General features: G+C 39.3%; 1 protein-coding gene across 11 annotated transcripts in view; it reads left to right on the top strand.

The window, feature by feature from the left end:
• MGST1 (microsomal glutathione S-transferase 1) overlaps window positions 1-18,924 on the top strand; it is a 161,477-nt gene that overhangs the window by 23,436 nt on the left and 119,117 nt on the right. For 6 of the 11 annotated variants that reach the window (XM_019936980.3, XM_019936974.3, XM_019936990.3 and 3 more), the window contains exon 4: window positions 5,890-6,499. The exons of the other annotated variants lie outside the window; for them this stretch is intronic. In XM_019936980.3, coding sequence (XP_019792539.1) covers window positions 5,890-6,136 — 247 coding nt within the window. In that variant the 3' untranslated portion in view covers window positions 6,137-6,499. Of the gene's footprint in view, window positions 1-5,889; window positions 6,500-18,924 lie in introns of those variants that run through there. 11 annotated transcript variants of the gene reach the window in all.

The following is an 18,924-nucleotide window of genomic DNA, read 5'->3' as shown; positions in this document are numbered from 1 at the left end:
CTCATGCACCTGTTAACAACTCTGCTTTTGTTTGCTATAGTCCTTTGGGTCTCCAAAATGCAATCCTCACTGACTTACAGAGTTAGATGTTTTGGTGGGGGCCTGTTTTTGGGTGAAAGTCTTAAAGGTTGGGTCACTAAATATGAGGTCTAAACCCTTTTCTCCTCAGGGAGAAGCTGGGAGTTGAGAATTCCTTTCCGACTGTATGGTGCTTTTCTGGGGGTGGGGTTTATAGCAAGATTTTCTCAGCCTTTCCTTATCCATTTCGATGTGCGTATTTTCTCATTCTCTCAATGAGTAGAAGTTGCTCAGCCAGTTTCTGGATTTCTTTCAGAGGTAATTGCTCCATGTGTAACTGTCCATTTGGTGTATCTGTGGAAAGAGGGGAGTTCAGGAGCCCCCTCTGTCACCATCTTGGCCAACCTTCTCCCCACCGCAAAATTTTTTATATTGAGATTCCATTGCCAATCCATTAGTTACCTTTTTCTAACACATGAAACATTAAAGTTATGGACCGTCTTCATTTAGTATTTTCTAATGCTCATCTAAACTGGAGTACAATTCTAGACACATTTCACAGGGTAAGCAAAATTATATAAAATTAAAGAAGCAGTGAAGAGTTTTCATAGCCATACTTAAACATTTAGATATTTAGTTTTGTGATGAATAGTTAAGATATGAAACATCATGAATATATTTGACTACACTTCTTCAATTTGTTGAGTATAAATAGATAATGAAATGGGGACTGAAAGAAAAAAATTTACTTCTGTAATTCATGTATCTGCTGCAGCATCAAATCCCTTTGGAATCTAGATCATATTTACATCATCACTTTTGACTTCCTGGAAAGTCTGAAGCCCCTCCCAAGATCTCTGCAGATTCCCTTATGGTATATAGTCTCAAGATTAACTCAGTCTGCAATCCTGCATTTGTGCATGTTTCCGTGTTCTGCATTTTGTTAGGCTGATGTAAACTTGGTTCTTTCCTCAACTCTGTCAACAAATCAAGTTAAAAATGTGATAAAAATAGACCTGACTAAACAAGGTGCAGAATTTACAGTATGGCAACACGAACATTTCATGTTGTATGTTACAGTGCTCTGTCCTTCAGCACCCTCTCCCTGGGAAAGTTGCATTGTGCCCTTGTCACCTCACAAAATGGTCAGCATTACACCATTTTGCAGGCTGTCCTTTTACCCCATGTACTTCTCTGCTCCTCCAGTACCGAAATTTAATTTTTTTATTTATGCAAAAGTTTAATCTCAAATTATTTATCAAGCAAGAATGGCTTTTTCTAAGAGGAAGTCTATGCTAGATAGTTAGAATAAAATTTTAACTTTTGCTTCACTTAGTTATATATTTGTTAATTCAGCAGTCCTACTGATTAAAGTGGCCAGGTTTTGTTTTTTGTTTTTTTTTTTTTTGCGGTATGCGGGCCTCTCACTGCTGTGGCCTCTCCCATTGCGGAGCACAGGCTCTGGATGTGCAGGCTCAGCGGCCATGGCTCACGGGCCTATCTGCTCTGCAGCATATGGGATCTTCCCGGACCGGGGCACGAACCCGTGTTCCCTGCATCAGCAGGTGGACTCTCAACCACTGCGCCACCAGGGAAACCCCAAAGTGGCCAGTTTTAAAATGGATTGTGTCAAGAATATGGATCTAAAATAGTCTCAGGAATCTCTCGAAGAATCAATGTGAAAATTTCAAACAGTATCAGAGGAAAATTATATGTGTTATGATGAAAAAGAATAAAAATTAGAAAAGGTGAATAAAGCTTTGTGGAGTTATCAAAACCACTAAAGAGAAAGTAAGCAGTTTAAAGCTTTGTCTCATCCTTTTTGTGCATCCCTTTTAGGGAAGGTAATCAAATACATGATGCTAATCATGACCCTATGCTCATAAAATTGCCCAGAACTTGAAAGTGACAACAATTAGACCTTTAGTAGCATTAGTAAGTTTGAAAGGAAGATCAAAGTAAGTCTCACCTATGAAAACTTAGCAACAGGTATTTTATTGGGGGATTTTTAGATTCCTCCCCACTCTCCCTTCCCAGCCCCTACTTCTGTCTCTCCTTGCCCATGGGATTGTATTTCTAAAGGAGAAAGCCATTATCTAAGCTGATCTCATCAGGTTGTGAACAACAAATAAAATTTAGTGAGAATGATTGACCTTAGCTGTGAAAGGAGTCAGTGTCCTTGAGGAGGTGCAGCCACTGTGTGTCCAGCGCCTCCTGGCGATCAGACACTGGCTTTTCAGTGCGGCAAGAAAGAGAGTGTCCAGGAAAGGCAAGGCATCCAGTTTCCAGGTGTATTTTTTTTGAGATCGGATCAGTCCCATCAAAAAATTTCCTACTAACAAATCTCTTTTGGAGATACTTTTCAGAGAAAGAGTTTCCACAATCTCCACTTTGCATTTTTAACCTAGAATTTTTCTTTTTCATTACTTCCACATGTAATTATCACGTTATTTCTATTAGCATATTTCAGTGACAGGGACAGAACTTGGCTACAAAGGAAGTGAAAATTATGCTTTCAGGTATGCAATAGTGAGAAAATTAATACATTCTACACATATGGAACACTTAATTAAAAATATAAAGTAATATGTGTTGAAATGTCAAGATAAGTAGCCTAAAGTTATTTATATTCTGGGCAGACAGAAATCAGTGATGATTAGAAAACCTTTTACATTATGCATTTATTTAATCCTATCCCGTCTTGTTCTAGAAAGAATTCAAGACCAAATGTGTTCCCTACAACAAGGTAAAAAGAAAGTTGTACGGTAATCAGGGCAGCTGGAGAAATACAGGGTAGCATTCAAAAGAGGAAAAGGGGGGTGGTACTTAGGAAGAGGAGAGATGTTTAAAATAGGCTATGTTCAAAGGTAGAGAATACCCCTTCACTGAAACTGTTCAGTGGAGTCCAGGTGATACTCGCTGGGGATTCTTCAAGGAACTGGAGCATGGGCTAGGATTTGAGCCCGATGACTTCCCTTCTGGCCCCAATGCATGAAGGAAGCATTTATTGAGAGATTACCGTGTGTGTCTCATGGTCACTTCTTTTATTTATTATTTATTTTATTTATTTATTATTTTTGGCTGCATTGTGTCCCCGTTGCTGCGCGCGGGCTTTCTCCAGCTGCGGCTTGTGGGCTGTAGGCACGCGGGCTTCAGTAGTTGTGGCGCACGGGCTTCGCCGCTCCGCGACATGTGGGATCCTCCCAGACAGGGCCTGAACCCATGTCCCCTGCATTGGCAGGCGGACTCCCAACCACTGCGCCACCAGGGAAGCCCTCATGGTCACTTCTTTTATTGGAGTGCTATAAAATAGCTTTAAGACTGGGTTCCTGCCCTTGAGGGGGTTTATAACTTTTCCCCTAAAAATAAGACCAACATTCATGTAGTTAGAGAATGAAATAAAGCAGTCTCCCATTAGATGTTAAGTCGTGAGGTACAGGGTATTAGTTCCTAGGGTATTTAAGAATATTTCATAAAGGAAGAAGCTGCAGAATGTTAGGAGAAGGAGAGGAGAGATCACGTCAATTTGGGAAATTTTCTTTGTGGGAATTTGGACATACTGCTGCTGTATGCTGATCATGAAGTACTTTGGGTAAGAGAAGAGAGTCAGCAAGTCTGGTGTGAAGCTCCTTTTGTAGTTGGCCATCCCCTGGTAATTCTCAAAGATGTCTAGCAACTCTGGTCAAGGTCAGGGTGATGCTGAGATCCGAATGGTTCTGATCTGACTAAGAAGGTGTGACTGGTGCATCATAAGCACAGAGCAGGGCTGATGGGAAGGTCAGCCCAGAGCAAGCTTGCCCCAAGGAGCATCTGCCTGAAGGAGAAAGGAAACAGGAACACAGGATGATGGAGGGGGGGAAATAGACCCCGGTAGAAGGTGGTCACACATAAAGATGGATGTCCACCAGGTATTAGATTTTGATAGCTGTCTAGGAATGACGTGAAAACGAAGGCAGCTGCCCCTCTAGGATGAGTTCTGTTGTTTGAGCAGAGAAAGGGTTATGGTGGAAGGGTGATACTGAACTACAGCAGGAGCTGACTGGGAGAGTTGGGTAAGCACGTGCCTGGCTCAGGGTCTAAAAAAGAAGAGCATATAAAATAGCGTAAATTAACACAGAGTATGAGGCTCCATTGAAAACAGGCCTTACTAGGACAGTAAGGAATGCTATCTCTGAGACCGTTTTGAGGGCCAAGGACAGGGAAAGAGAATTGAAAAGAGAATAAGATAAAGAGAGAGAGGGAAGCCAGAAAAAAATGGAGGGGCCAGTAAGGTCCAAGGAAGCCCTGCCTTTGAACTTCCTTCCTTCTCCCTCCACTGGAGCTCTTTACCCCTCATTGTCTTTGACTTTCTTCTCTTCTCTTTGCCAATTGCTTAACACAGGCTTAGAAGTAAACACATTTCCACAGAGTCTCACCATTATAGGTTCTTTCCCAACTTTAAAACGTCTGTCCTTTTAGAATGTTGTGAAGGAGAAAAGTAACATGGCCAAGATGGGAGGTGAAGATATATCTGTGGTCCAGCAGGAGAGTTCAAAGGACCCAAACAAATACCCTTGGTGTAATTGGTGAAGCTCTTCTTTAGTAGAAAATAGTATTCCTGTCCTTTCTTGCCCACCTCACTCTCAGTAACCCTTGGGTTGTTCCATGAAAGAGAAGGAATAAGAACTCCCATGCCTTTCTGTCTTGGCTTTTATTCAGGAACAGACAGTTGTTTATTTAAATCTTTCAAGACTGTTACTTACCTAGGTTACTGTCGCATTCTTCATACCTTTATGTTGTCATCATCTTTGTCAAAAAGATGGTGAGAAAGGATAATCTACTGGAAACAGGAGAAAGGAAAGGAGGGGAGGAGAATAGTGATCATTGAGCAGGCAATATGTAATAGTTACATTTTTTGCTAAAAGAAAAGAGAGTAACATAAAACCAATATTTTTCATTTTGAAATATGTATCAATAGCTGATAAGCTCTATCAAAATCTCAATTTCTAGTCTAGATTCTTAAGCAGTTTTTAACTCTGGAGACTTGAACAGGAGTACCAGATTTTTGAAGATTAAGCAGTTTAAAAAAATGTCAAGTCAATAATACATGTGCCTTGTATTCAAGGTGCCATGAATTGGAGGAAAACTTGTGTCTAAACCATGCTATCTGTTTTCTTATAGCTGTGGTATGAAATCCCAATCAAGGAAATATGTCTTTCTCTTTATTGTCTATCAATTTTGTGTATACTTTGCGCTTTGCTCCATCACTACTAACTAATTCCTTTTGCAATTTGAGGATAGGTTGGCTAAATTTTTTCCCATGTTTGAAAGACTAGTTATGTATTCTGTTATATGGATGTGGAGAGCATGAATTTCTTGATATTAAATTGGTAAATTGATTCTTGGCAACCTAGTGGATTGGGTGAATGGGCAAGGGTGGTCTCAGGAGCCATTTTGCAGACTAGCACAAGTGAGGGAGGAGTCTTAAGAAAGATCATAACCAAAATGATTTTGTTCTTTTCGGAAGAGGAGTTTCTATAAGAAGAATCTTGAATTGCTGTTGTATGGACCTTAGAAGAAAAAATATTTTATATGTATAAAAATGGAGTGAGTTTTATTATATAGATGCAGTTTTGATAGTCTTGAAAGTGCAAAAAACCTTCTCTGTTGTATGTTGAGATACACTACAAATAAAAGAAACAAGATAACAAGACATTCTAAATAAGAGTCAAGTGGGTAAGGAAGCAAGGGAATTTGAGAGAAATAAAATGAATCTTACTTTGCATGTTTAAGATCCATTAACACTTCTATTTAGTTTCAGAAGAGAGGAAAAAATGAATATATTTCTGCTGATTTTGAAATTTGTGTTTTACAAGTCATCTTTTTCCACAGAGCCCACTTGAATGACCTCGAAAATATTGTGCCATTTCTTGGTATTGGCCTTCTGTATTCCTTGAGTGCTCCAGATCTCTCGACTGCCATCCTGCACTTCAGGCTTTTTGTTGGAGCACGAATCTACCACACAATTGCATATTTGATACCCCTTCCCCAGCCAAATCGCGCTTTGGCTTTTTTCCTTGGATATGGAGTTACACTGTCAATGGCTTACAGATTGCTGAGAAGTAGGTTGTACCTGTAAAGAGAATCATACAACTCATCATCCAGTGATTTTCTAACAATTCTGTACTTCCAATTTGTAACAAATACTTTTTAAGATTTTAAGTGGGAAGGGAGCAGGGAAATTAAGATAGGGAAAACCTGGTCTGAATATTAATGTCACCAATATCCTTTATTCTTTCTTAATATTTGCACTAGAAATTTAACATAATTTTTAGCTCTTTTGTCTTATTCTTAAGTACTTTGTTTTAAATTTTGATTGTAATTTGTAACATTATTCAACATTTCATATTTTAAATCTTTAGAAAGAGTAAGTACATGTATGTTAAACTTGTATTTCAGTATTGCTGAAATCGGCGTATGAAATAAAGAATTTAAAGAACGATTTCATTTGGTTTTATTTTTCCCAACATATTTTCAAAAGTTTCAGGGTTTCCCTGGTGGCGCAGTGGTTGAGAGTCCGCCTGCCGATGCAGGGGACACGGGTTCGTGCCCCGGTCCGGGAAGATCCCACATGCCGCGGAGCGGCTGGGCCCGTGAGCCATGGCCACTGAGCCTGCGCGTCCGGAGCCTGTGCTCCGCAACAGGAGAGGCCACAACAGTGAGAGGCCCACGTACCGCAAAAAAAAAAAAAAAAAGTTTCAATCCTACAGAAAAGTAGTACAATGAACTTCTATATGTCTTTCACCTAGATTTACCAGATTTACCAGTTGTTAACATTTCCGCATATTTGCTTTAGCTCTTATCACTCAGTGTTTTTTCTGAACAATTTGAAAGTAAGCTGCAGATACTATATCATGCATTTAAGATACTTCAGTCCTAAATACATGTGGTCAGGAATCCCCACCTGACCACATGACACACTGGACTCTGGAGGGACGTCTGTGCTGTAAGTGGCTTTGACTTGTGGTGGGACAGAGGTGGAGAAGAGGTTGCACAGTTTGTATTAACACTGTTACCTAGGAGGGACCTGATGGATATGTTCATGTTTCTACCACTTAATTAGAACTCTTTGAACGCAAGGATTGTGTTTTCTTTGTCTTTATATATACATTCTCATTCATGTACACAAACATGAATGTGTGAATGCACATCTGCATTCACACACCCCATTCTCAGACTCCACACTCACCACACACACACACACACACACACACACACACACACACACACACATACACACAGGAGTTAGTACCACCACCATCACCAGTACTAACCATTATGTATGCACTTAATAATTAGGTAACAAGTTACTTCTTCAGATTTCACCACTCCCTTCACTCAAGCCTTGGTCTCTCACCAACCCTAAACTAACTCTACCATAAGTAAGTCAAGTTTCTTCTGCAGAAATCAGAAGGTATTTATCTGTAATTCTTATAGAAGCATCATCTAGGGTGGTGATGGGAGTTTTAGTGAGAGGGTGCAGTGACTCTCAAATGGGGCTGGAGGGTGGGGCAGATTTTATCAAAATCTCTACAGCTAGCATCTACACATACACACAATATACTGAATCAATATTATTTAGGACATAAGCCCTGTGGTTATTTCACGTAGTACTACATAGAGTAGAATCTTCTTAGCAGGTGGGGACATCTATCTCTAAGATGTACGTATTTGGCTTGGACATGTTGCAAGATGGTGGTGGGACATCAGAATTTGACATATATTAAAGGGCTCTGTGGTTTTAAAAGACTGAGAAAACCTTATCTAATCAGTGCCAAATGGGTGGGACCCTCTGCTTTGAAAAGTCAAACACTTACTCTTTCAGGGTATTGATGTGACTAGGCCCTGAGAGGTAGACTCATAAATGAGACTTGAGTGTAAACCATAATAGCAAGGAATTCACTGAAACTCAGTCCTATAACTGTCCCCTGGTCTAGTGGTTTTGAATCCCAGGGGTCACTGCATTCTGGCCCTGTGGTCAAGCTGCCTTGGAAGTTAAATTGTGATCAGAAATCCTCTCTTGATTTTCTCTGGGGAAACACTGCCAAAGGTACCAAAGTTACTCCGTGACTCAGTGCTCTGCACACTATAGGAAGGCTTGTGTGACTTGGAGAGCATGGGTTCACACCAAAGAGAGTTGGATGAGTCGAATGTTCAATGGCATAAGACTAAGGTAATCTGATATATCCGTTTCAAGATAGAGGTGATGTCATGAATGGGACTGAAAATACTCATAGCTCGCGCCTAGGGAATCCTGTGTAAGTTCTAGAAACCATTCACCTGAGGGTTCTACTTTATAAATACCAAAAAAAAATTTTTTTTTGAGTTGCATAGTTGCTTCACACTGACTATTTTTGGAGACAGATGGTGAGAAGTGAGGCAATTTGCCTTGAAAGTCTCTACAATCCATTTAGAAGCAGCGGCACAAGAATCCTATGGTCATCTCCCTGCTGCCAGCCTGAAATGTCAGCCCTGTGGGAAGCTGATAGGTGTTCCTGCTATCAACGGAAGCAGCACCTCTACATTCGTATCTTTCAGAGTACTTTATTCACTATATATCCTATGTAAACTGTTGGATTTGACAAGGAGGGGTTGTCAAAGGCAGACTGCTGGGAAGGGGCTATGTTGGGTTGAATTTGGCACCAATCTCTCACACTTGACAGCTCAAGTACAAGATTGGGGATGCGCTATAGGACCTATGAGCCTCCTCAGGCAGTAAGCGCAGGCCCTAAGTCACATTTAATTCAGAAAGCCCTGACAGCCCTGCATGAAATGGGAGCGGTAAATGGAGAGATAGGAGCTGCGTGCAAGAGTAGGCCATTTAAGTTATTTCCTCTTACTGGAGTTTCGGAAAATAAGAACCAGGATGATATAGACTGTGCTACACCACAAAGAGATCTGCATTAGCAACTTAAAATCATCTAAAGTTTAAGGCTGGGCGACGTGATTTTCCATAGCTAAAAGCTAAGAGGGGAATCAGTGGAGAGTCAGAGCTGCCTAAAATTCTTCATCTTTTACCCTACATTATACGTATCTATATCTATATTGCTATATAAATAAACCCATCTAAAATAAAGGGAAAAGTAAAGGATTGAAGCAGTTTTACATAGTGGAATAGAACAATAGATTTGAAAGCACTTAAATTTGAATCTTGGCTCTGACACTTTCTGGCTGCCGGAGACAATGACCAAGATATTTAACTTCCTTAAGCCCCATCTTTAATTCTAAAATGGCAAGATTAAGACTTTACCTACGGTATTAATATTCTTTTGCCACAATACTTCTATGTAACAAATCATCCGTGACTCAGGGGTTTGGCAAATGATTCTGCAGGGTTGGGCTGGTGTTGGCTGGGTTTGCACATGTGTCTGCTGTGAGCTACAGGTTGGCTAAGTGATTCTCGTGGACGTGTGTCTAACTGTCTCGCATATCTAGGAATTGGCTGGAGCTTGGGTGATTCCAAATGATCTAAACTAGGATTACTGGAGCAACTCAACTCTATTCCATGTGTCTCATCCTCTAGTATGGGGGTCAGTAAACTATGGCTCATTGGCCAAATCCAGCCCATGTATTGTTTCTATAAATAACGTTTTATCGGAACACAATTTTGCTCATTCATTTTCATATTTGCTACGGCTCCTTTCATGTCACAATGGCAGCGTCGAGTAGCTGAATAGTAGCAGTAGAGACCGCATGGTCCACAAAACCAAAAAGATTTACTATCTGATCTTTTACAGAAACAGTATGCTGACTCTTGCTTTCGTAGGCTAGCCTGGATATGTTAATATGGCCACAGCAAAGAGCAAGAGAGGAAATGGAAATGCGTTAGCACCTTTCCAAGATTCTGCATGTATCACACCTGCTAACATGCTACTGGCCAAAGAAAGTCATATGTATGACTGCAGAATTAAAGCTCTAGGACACAGACAACCTTATTAGTGAGAAGAATTGCAAGGTCATGTGAGCCAGGGGCCTGGATACCTGAAGAGATGAAGAATTTAGGCTATTTTTGCAACCAATTTACTGCACCTGCCCACTTCAAGATATTGTTAGGAGGTTCAAATCAGACACCTGTAAAACATCTTATAAACTCTACCACAGTATGCAATTAAAACAGCATTCATTCTAATGTGTCATAATTTTATCAGATTAGTGGTAATCTGTTATATCCTCAGTATGATAAGAATAGTTATAACTAAATATGTGGTATGGGAACTTGACCTTCTCGTTCTCATTTGCAATGCGCTGCCTTAGAGAGACAGATGGGATAAGGAACAAATATTTGGATAACCTTATTGCTTCTTTAATCAAGTTGGTTCCCAAACTGTGCCCAGTCTGTTCTCTTGAAATTATCATCTGCACCCTGCTCCCAACCAAGTGTTTCATCAAAATTAATCAAGTTCTGATTACTGGTGTATAGAGTGTAGCACCGATAATATTACTGGCCCAAATGTAAAATTTTTGTGTTAGTATTTGCTGAAGTAATTGTATTTTATCTTCTCATGGGTTGAATTAATCATGAAAATAAGGGCTGTGCTAAATCCTTGTCTGAGCTACTACATCTATAGCTTGATAGCTAAAGGAATGTAATTTACTCTTTCATTATAACTCATCTTTCATGACAAGACAGAGTTGAGAACCAAGAATTGGTTCTAATGATAGCTTTCCACTAACTTACATGAGACACAGGCAAATCACATACTCTTTCTCTCTCCATGTCTTCATATTTTTAAAATCAAGAGATTAAATTAGAAAAATATTTGAAATATTCTCTGAGTCCAAAAATTCTATTTGTTCTGGAGGCAGGTGTTGGTCTCCTCTTTTTCCAGTGATAAAATATGAAAAGCAAGATGTGGGAATAATTATAGTAGGAAGCTTGTAGCCTCTATTAATGAGGTCAAAGCTAAACTTGTGTGTTAAATAGCATTTTGTGGTTTAGTGCCTTAGGATAATAATCTTTAAATTAATTTTCCTCTGAATCACCAACATGCTGCCACCAAAACCAAATTATCATTTGTTAATTTTCAGAAATAAATAAACAACTGCATGGAGTTACCACCACTTTAAGACTTCCTTCTTCAGACACTGAACGTGCTGCCACTTGAGTAGATCAGTCGCTAGTAGCAGTGATTGTGGGACAAACAGATAGAATGGCCAGAAATAAGTGAAGTAGGGTTTCTTGTTTTTTTTCATCCTGGGCTCCCAGAATCTTGACTTTATGAGTTGGCTAGGTTCCACTTAGTCCAAATAACTATATATAAAATAAATATTTTGTGTATTTTACCTATTGCTTCATGAAAGAAATATTTACTATAGGCCACCTATGTGCCAGGCGCTGTTCTAGGTGTTTGGTATACATCAATGAATAAACACATGGAGAGTTTGCCTTCTAGTGGTGATTCTTTAATTTAGGGATTGTAAAGAAAGCAAAAGGATCTGTTGAACTGATTGAACCCATACTATCATGAGAATTTTCTATGCCAGCGATCATTCCACTTGGCCCTGTGGACCAAATCTGGCCTTCCACTTGTTTTTGTTTGGCCGACAAGCTAAAAGTGTTTTTTTTTCCTAATGAACATTTGCAATAAATTTGATGATTGAGAACGCTAACCTTGAAACCCGCTTAAGCAAAATAGTATCCTTTGAATAAAATTCCATTCTTTTCACTAGTAGATCTGAATTACAAAAACTTGTGCTCCATCATCATTATTTTTTGAATTTCAACAATAGAAAATGTGGAAATTTGTTTTCTCATTTGTTATATAAGTTCCTACATAACACACTTGATTTTGCCCCTTGGCTCACTAAGTCTAATATTTGCTGTCTGGCCTTTTACAGAAAAAGTTTGTCAATGCCTGATCTATACAATTGAATATAAAGAATATGAATGGATACAGAAAATTTTTCTAGTTCTTTTTCATTAAATAACTGAATTTAATCAAAATGACTAAGAAAACTTTATTTCAACATTGATCCTTTTATATTTAAATTATTATCTATTTTTGTTCTAAATTATTATGTCCTATATGGTATGTTATATGCTGGAATATTTGTAATCTTATAAGCATTTTCTTAATTGTTAAAGGATTGAGATATTGTTAATTGACCTCTATGAAAACACAGCTTCTTACCAGCATGCTTTGAGTCTGTATGTGCTCTCTCTCTGGTAGCTGAATTTTCTCTCTAAGATCAGTGCTCTTTTTTAAAAAAATTATTGAAGTATAGTTGATTTTCAATGTTGTGCTTAATTTCTGCTGTACAGCAAAGTGACTCAGTTTTATAAATATGTATACATACATATATATATAAATATATTCTTTTTCCTATTCTTTTCCATTATGGTTTAACACAGGATATTGAATATAGTTCCCTGTGCTATACAGTAGGACCTTGTTGTTTATCCATCCTATATATACTAGTTTGCATCTGTTAATCCCAAACTCCCAGTCCTTCCCTCCCTCACCCCCTTCCCCCTTGGCAACCACAAGTCTGTTTATGTCTGTAAGTCTGTTTTTGTTTTGTAGAGAGGTTCATTTCTGTTGTATTTTAGAATCCACATGTAAGTGATATCATATGGTATTTGTCTTCTGAGATCAGTGCTCCTGATGCTACTGTGATGGATATTGAAATTTTAAAACCCCCTTGGCTGGAAAATCTCCTTTTGCTTGGAGTAGATATATAGAAATCATGACACTTCCAGTGTAACTCTATTATTACATCACTCGCTTCTCAGAAATGATAGTTAAAACCATTCATGTTTAATCACTTCATACCCAATGCCAAGTAGTTTACACTAATAGAGAGCAGAATAAGCTATGGCCAAATGAGACTGAACGGAAAACTCAGAAACAGCTGATGAGGTCTAACTTAACATCTTTGTTTTTTTCCTGGGACATTTATGCTCATGATGGTGATTTTATATTGCATACATATAACATAGTCACAGTTATTGCTTTTAGAATTGCCCTAGTTTCTTTGATGGATTTATATGTATTACTCTTTTATAGAGAAATAGTACACTGTTCCACTAGGAAAATCGTGACCGCTCTGCCGCACAAACAAATTTTAAATTTACTAATTCAAAAACTACCCCAAGCCCTTTACCAAAACCAATAACTATTATATTTAGAATTCGGAGTTAGTATTTTCAATTATATTTTGAAATATGAACTAGAAAAATTACATAGATTTCCATTTTTAGGAATCTATTCCAAAGATACATGGGTCAAAAATATAAAAGTACTTGTGAACAAGGCTATTCACTGAAGCACCATTTATAATAGCAAAATACTGCAAATAATTCAAATACTCACCAATAAGAAATGGTTGAATAAACTATGATGTATGAATAAACTATGAATAAACTATGAATAAACTATGAATAAACTATGATGGTTGAATAAACTATGATCACACAATGGATTATTATGCAGGTGTAAAAAAAGAATCAGAAAAATCTCTATGTTACTATGGAATAATCTCCAGGATATAAGAATGTGTGTTTGTGTGTGTGTGAGTGTGTGTGATTATAATTTAAAACTCAATGAAAAGACAAACCATGAAGTTTAAAAAAATAGCTAACTATGGGAGAAGGAGGGAAGAGATGGAAGGAAGGGGGATAGAAACTATTTGTTATTCTTTAGATACCTTGTTTTGAAGATGCAACTTTGGAAATGTAAATGTTTTACATAATAAAAAAATAAAATTAAACACAAAATGCAACTCCTAAATATCGAAAGTGAAAAGAAAAAGAAACCTCAAAGTGTATCCTGTTGATCCTCTCACAGAGAAATTCTCCCAAGTGACTTTAAGGCGTAACGGTTGGAGTGTGCATCCCCAGTGGGACAAAATAAATTGCAAAAGAAAAAAACCCTGTTTACAGTAATGATATAGTTGGCGGTAGTGTTTATATTATTCTGAGACCATCGTGTATGTAGTATTGATAAAGCAAATAAATAATTATATTGGTGTCATTGAAACCAGGGTTTGGGGCATGGCAGAAGAAACAGATATGAAATCAGCTAGGTTAAGTAAAAACCTCGTATTCCTGAATTTGAATTGGAAGTATTAGTTTCAACTTATGATGTGTTTTATCTAAAACAAAACAAAGATAACAATATTTTCTATCTATAACCACTGAAAAGACCTCACAGCCAGTTGTAGGAAATGCAAGATGAATCTTGTCACATCAGAAAATAAGGATTCTATTCAAGACTACTAGTGTCATCCCAAAAGGACTCAGAAGTCTAAGTGAAGAGACTCCCTTGTCAAAGGGAGGATGACTTGAGTATCACTACGTATAATAATTGCAATATGTTGTAAGGCATCAAAGATGTTTAGGGCTTCCCTGGTGGCGCAGTGGTTGAGAGTCTGCCTGCCGATGCAGGGGACATGGGTTCGTGCCCTGGTCCGGGAAGATCCCACATACCGTGGAGCAGCTAGGCCCGTGAGCCATGGCCGCTAAGCCTGTGTATCCGGAGCCTGTGCTCCGCGACGGGAGAGGCCACAACAGTGAGAGGCCTGCGTACTGAAAAAAAACAGATGTTTAAATCCATGTGTTAATAAATAGATGCATATACGCACACATACATGTATGTATATATATATTATATATATATATTATATATAATATTATATATATAGAAGACCACATATATATAAAAAAAGAAGCATTCATCTTGCTTCTCCTATGCAAACTGTACCTCAGCATAAACAATTGCTCTTGAGGGGGAAATATCTCTTAGAAGCTTACCAGCTAAGAATTTAAAAATAATGTATCATTTTAACACCTTAAGAATTATTGGATCTAAGCAATGATTATCAATGTCTGCTAACATCACAAAAAGAAGACAACCAGGGATGATTATTCATCCCTGAGGGTATTATACAACACCACCTATGAAGATGTCTGGACAAAAAATCCCTCATAAATCTCCACCCGTCTCTTATTTTGAATACAAATTTACAGAAAATACAAAGGACAAAAATCACGAAGAGGATAAAGTCAGAAAAATTCAGACAGAAAACTTCATAGGACAAACCACCCATTTTTTTCAACAAAAACTTCAAGAGAAAAAAACAAAAAACAAACAAAAACTTCAAGAGAGGAGAAAAAGAGGGAGACAGGTACAGACAGACAGCCTAAAGACTGAAAGAAATTTGAGACATTTATCATCTCTCAATGTATAGATGTCATTTGGATTCTAATTCAAAAAACAAGCTAAAAACAAAGTGAAAATGATAAAATAAAAAACTGGGGAAATGGGCTTCCCTGGTGGCGCAGTGGTTGAGAGTCCGCCTGCCGATGCAGGGGACATGGGTTCGTGCCCCGGTCCGGGAAGATCCCACATGCTGTGGAGCGGCTGGGCCTGTGAGCCATGGCCGCTGAGCCTGCGCGTCCGGAGCCTGTGTTCTGCAATGGGAGAGGCCACAACAGTGAGAGGCCCACATACCGGAAAAAAAAATGGGGAAATGTGAGCATGATTGAATATTTGATATTAAAGAATATTTTAACATTTTCAGGTATGATCATGTTATTGAATATGCAAAAAAGGGTCTCTATCTTTTAGAAAAATCTGTGAGATATTTACAGATGACGTGATGTCTAAGATAACCTCAAAATTCAGGGATGGGATAAAGAGAGACATGAAGGTATCAAGTATAAGGGAGCAAAGTTGGTCATGGTTTATGAACTGTTGAAGCTGAGTGATAGGTACATGGAGAATTGTTATACTGTTCGCTCTACTTTTATGTATATTTGAGATGTTCTAAAATAAAATATTAAAACGTAGAGGGTAGAGGTGAGCAAATTCTTCCAAGACCTAGAACTATAGCTTATCAAAACTTAAGCTAGAACTACAGCTTATCAAAACCTATAGCTTATCAATTACAGTTGCCCGTTGAGCGAACACTTTAACAATATCTTGTCCTCTAGAGAGGAAGATTATATGTAAGCTGAGTTGTATTAGTGGATGCCTGTGGTCATCTTTTTTATACATAGTAAATCTTTAGATTATTTTCCAAGTCTGGATTTCTCCTTTAAAGTTTTGGTTAAGATGTTGTCATGTGGGGCCAATGTCTTAATATAACAGACTCTGTGTATGTCTGTATATATATAATGGAGATAATGTTTTTGAAATATGTTCACAAATAATATAATCTCTCTCTTAAAGCACACTTTTTTTTGCCACTAGTGCATGCCTTGAGTCTTTATCACCCCAGGGAAGAGGAAGGTAGGTACCTTCTAGAAAAAAGAGGCCCAGAGGTAGGAAGAGGGCAGATGTGACAGGTGAATTCCTCATAGAAAAGGGACAGGAAGCATAAACAATTCTGGTGCAAAAAGGAAGGGGTTCAGAGAGAATGATCTGGGATTGGGATGCTACTGGGATCCCCTGGAGGGACGTACATACCTCTGGCCTTTGTGAGAAGGTAGAGGCCCCTACCTTGTTTAAATAGTGCACCCCCCGACCCAAAGAAAAAAGAAGATGTGTATAGGTCCTAAACCCTGGAACCCATAGATGTGACCTTATGGAATAAAGGGTTTTTGCAGTTAATGATCTCGAGATGAGATTATTCTGGACTAGGATGGGCTTTGAATCCAATGGCAAATCCTTATAAGAGATGAGAAGGGAAAACAGACACAGATAGAGAGGGAAGAAGATAATGAGAAGAAAGAGGCAGCGACCGGAGTTATGCAGCCCCATGCCAAGGAATGTCAAGAGTCTCCGGAAGCCGGCAGAAGCTAGGAGAGAGGCATAGACCGGATTCTCCCTCAGAGCCTCCAGGGAGAACCCACCCTGCTGACCACTTGATTTCAGACTGGCCTCCAGAATTGGAAGAGAGTCAATGTTCTGTTGCTTTAGGCCACTGAATTCGTGATAATTGCTATTGCAGCCCTAGAACAAACACACCCTGCTTCTCATAGGGAACTGTGGGAGGAGCGCATCTCACAGGGTCCTCTGAAGTGACATGAGAGGCTGAAAGAGTAGTAGTATCAGTGTCATGGGAGTGGTCTGGGAGAGCTCCAGGTCTCCACTGACTCACTTTCCCAGACTGTTTCCTGGAGTTCTGACATGCTCTTGGTGGCATCGCAGAGAAACCGGTGGACCCATCAAGAGATCCCTGTGGTGAGGGATGACTCCGTTGAGAGTTGCAGCAGGGACTGCAGGGAGAGGTAGATAGAAGAGGTGGGGACCTAAGAAGAGGTTGGTTGGGAAGAGTGAGATAATACCAGGCACAAAAGGAGCTGACAGAACAGACTATGGATTTCCCCAGCGTGGACTTAGCATGGATTTAGATAGGACAGTCTGAGAACAGAGAGCTGGAGAAACCACTTACAACTCAGAGATGCAGGAGCCAGGAGAGAAACACAGCACAGGGACTAGAGACCACCTCCCCAGTTTAATCTTCTTGTGCCCAAATTTCACTTGGGAAAGGGAGAGAAACTTGAGTTGTTAGAATAAATAGTTTGAACTGCAATACAAGTTCAACTGCAATGGGTGATTGTAGTCAAGAAGGGGGCTAGTGAGCATGAATGGACAAGTTCAAGAGTTTTCTTGTCATTAGATGGGCGGGGATAAGTGGGTCGAAAGAAGGACTTTCTTAATACATCAATTAGGTACTTTTCTAAAGCTATACATTAGGATAGGATGCATGAGTTGTAGTATGTAAAATTTGACCTCGCTACACATAGAAGAGGCAAAAATCAGCACTTATAGACTTTAGATATATATATATATATATATATATATATATATATATTTTTTTTTTTTTTTTTTTTTTTTTTTTTTTTTTTGCGGTACGCGGGCCTCTCACTGCTGTGGCCTCTCCCGTTGTGGAGCACAGGCTCCGGACGCGCAGGCTCAACGGCCATGGCTCACGGGCCCAGCCGCTCCGCGGCATGTGGGATCTTCCCAGACCGGGGCACGAACCCGTGTCCCCTGCATCGGCAGGTGGACTCTCAACCACTGTGCCACCAGGGAAGCCCTAGATATGTTTTTCATGGTAAAATCTACTATGATTTTTACCAGCTAATTTAGACCTAATTTAATTTATTTGCACATCTGTCAGCCTGTGAAAGAGTCAGCTTGACAACAAAAATCTGATGCAACTGTATCTATTTTATCTTCAGTCTTTCCATCAAAGGCCAGGAGAAACCTGCTTCTTCTAAGGGCTTTGTTTCTATCAGTCTGGGTGGCTAGCTTTGATTTGGCGTTGTCGTCTTGCTGGGGAGCTCACAATAACTCATGAAGAGTTCTGCTGATGCTTATTTATAGATCAGCAAGTTTGGAGGACCGTTCTTAATGTATTCAGTTTATTTTGGAGCTCTGCCTCTTTTCTACTTCTCTGAGGTCAGGTCTGTTTTACAGCCAGCTAGAAAGACACTGCGGAAGTAATTGTCCATAAAATGAGGGTCTCCTATCTGTATTCTCTCCCCAGCACCCTCGCCTGAAGAATCTGTCTACTGCCTTCACTCTTTGCTTCATTCTGGGTGGACAGAGACTTGTTAGAGGTGTCCTAACAGGTGGCCAGGGTGTCCAGCTTCATTTCCAGGGCCGCACATCACACGGATTAGTACCTTCAAATGCAGTGACTAATTTGCTAGAGTGTGAGGTAAAATTCAATAAATGAATCTAAAGTCCCCAAGCAGCTGGTAGTTTGGAAATTCTTGGACTCCTTTGGAGCAGGTTGGCAATTTCCTATTACCACTAGATGTCCCTGTGTGGCTTTTCTTTTGGACACCAGTACTGTACAAGCTGCAAGTTATTTCTGCTCTCCCGGCTGGAAGGAAAGTGCATCACAGTCTCTGAAGAGGCTGTTTACAGTGGAATAGCAACCAAGCTGGGAGCCAACACAGCTTAGCCCTAG

This window comes from Tursiops truncatus, chromosome 11 (genome assembly GCF_011762595.2).
Source record: "Tursiops truncatus isolate mTurTru1 chromosome 11, mTurTru1.mat.Y, whole genome shotgun sequence".
Lineage (NCBI taxonomy): Eukaryota > Metazoa > Chordata > Mammalia > Artiodactyla > Delphinidae > Tursiops > Tursiops truncatus.
The sequence above is the reverse complement of the archived record's forward strand: the minus strand, read 5'-3'. Positions and strand labels throughout refer to the sequence as shown.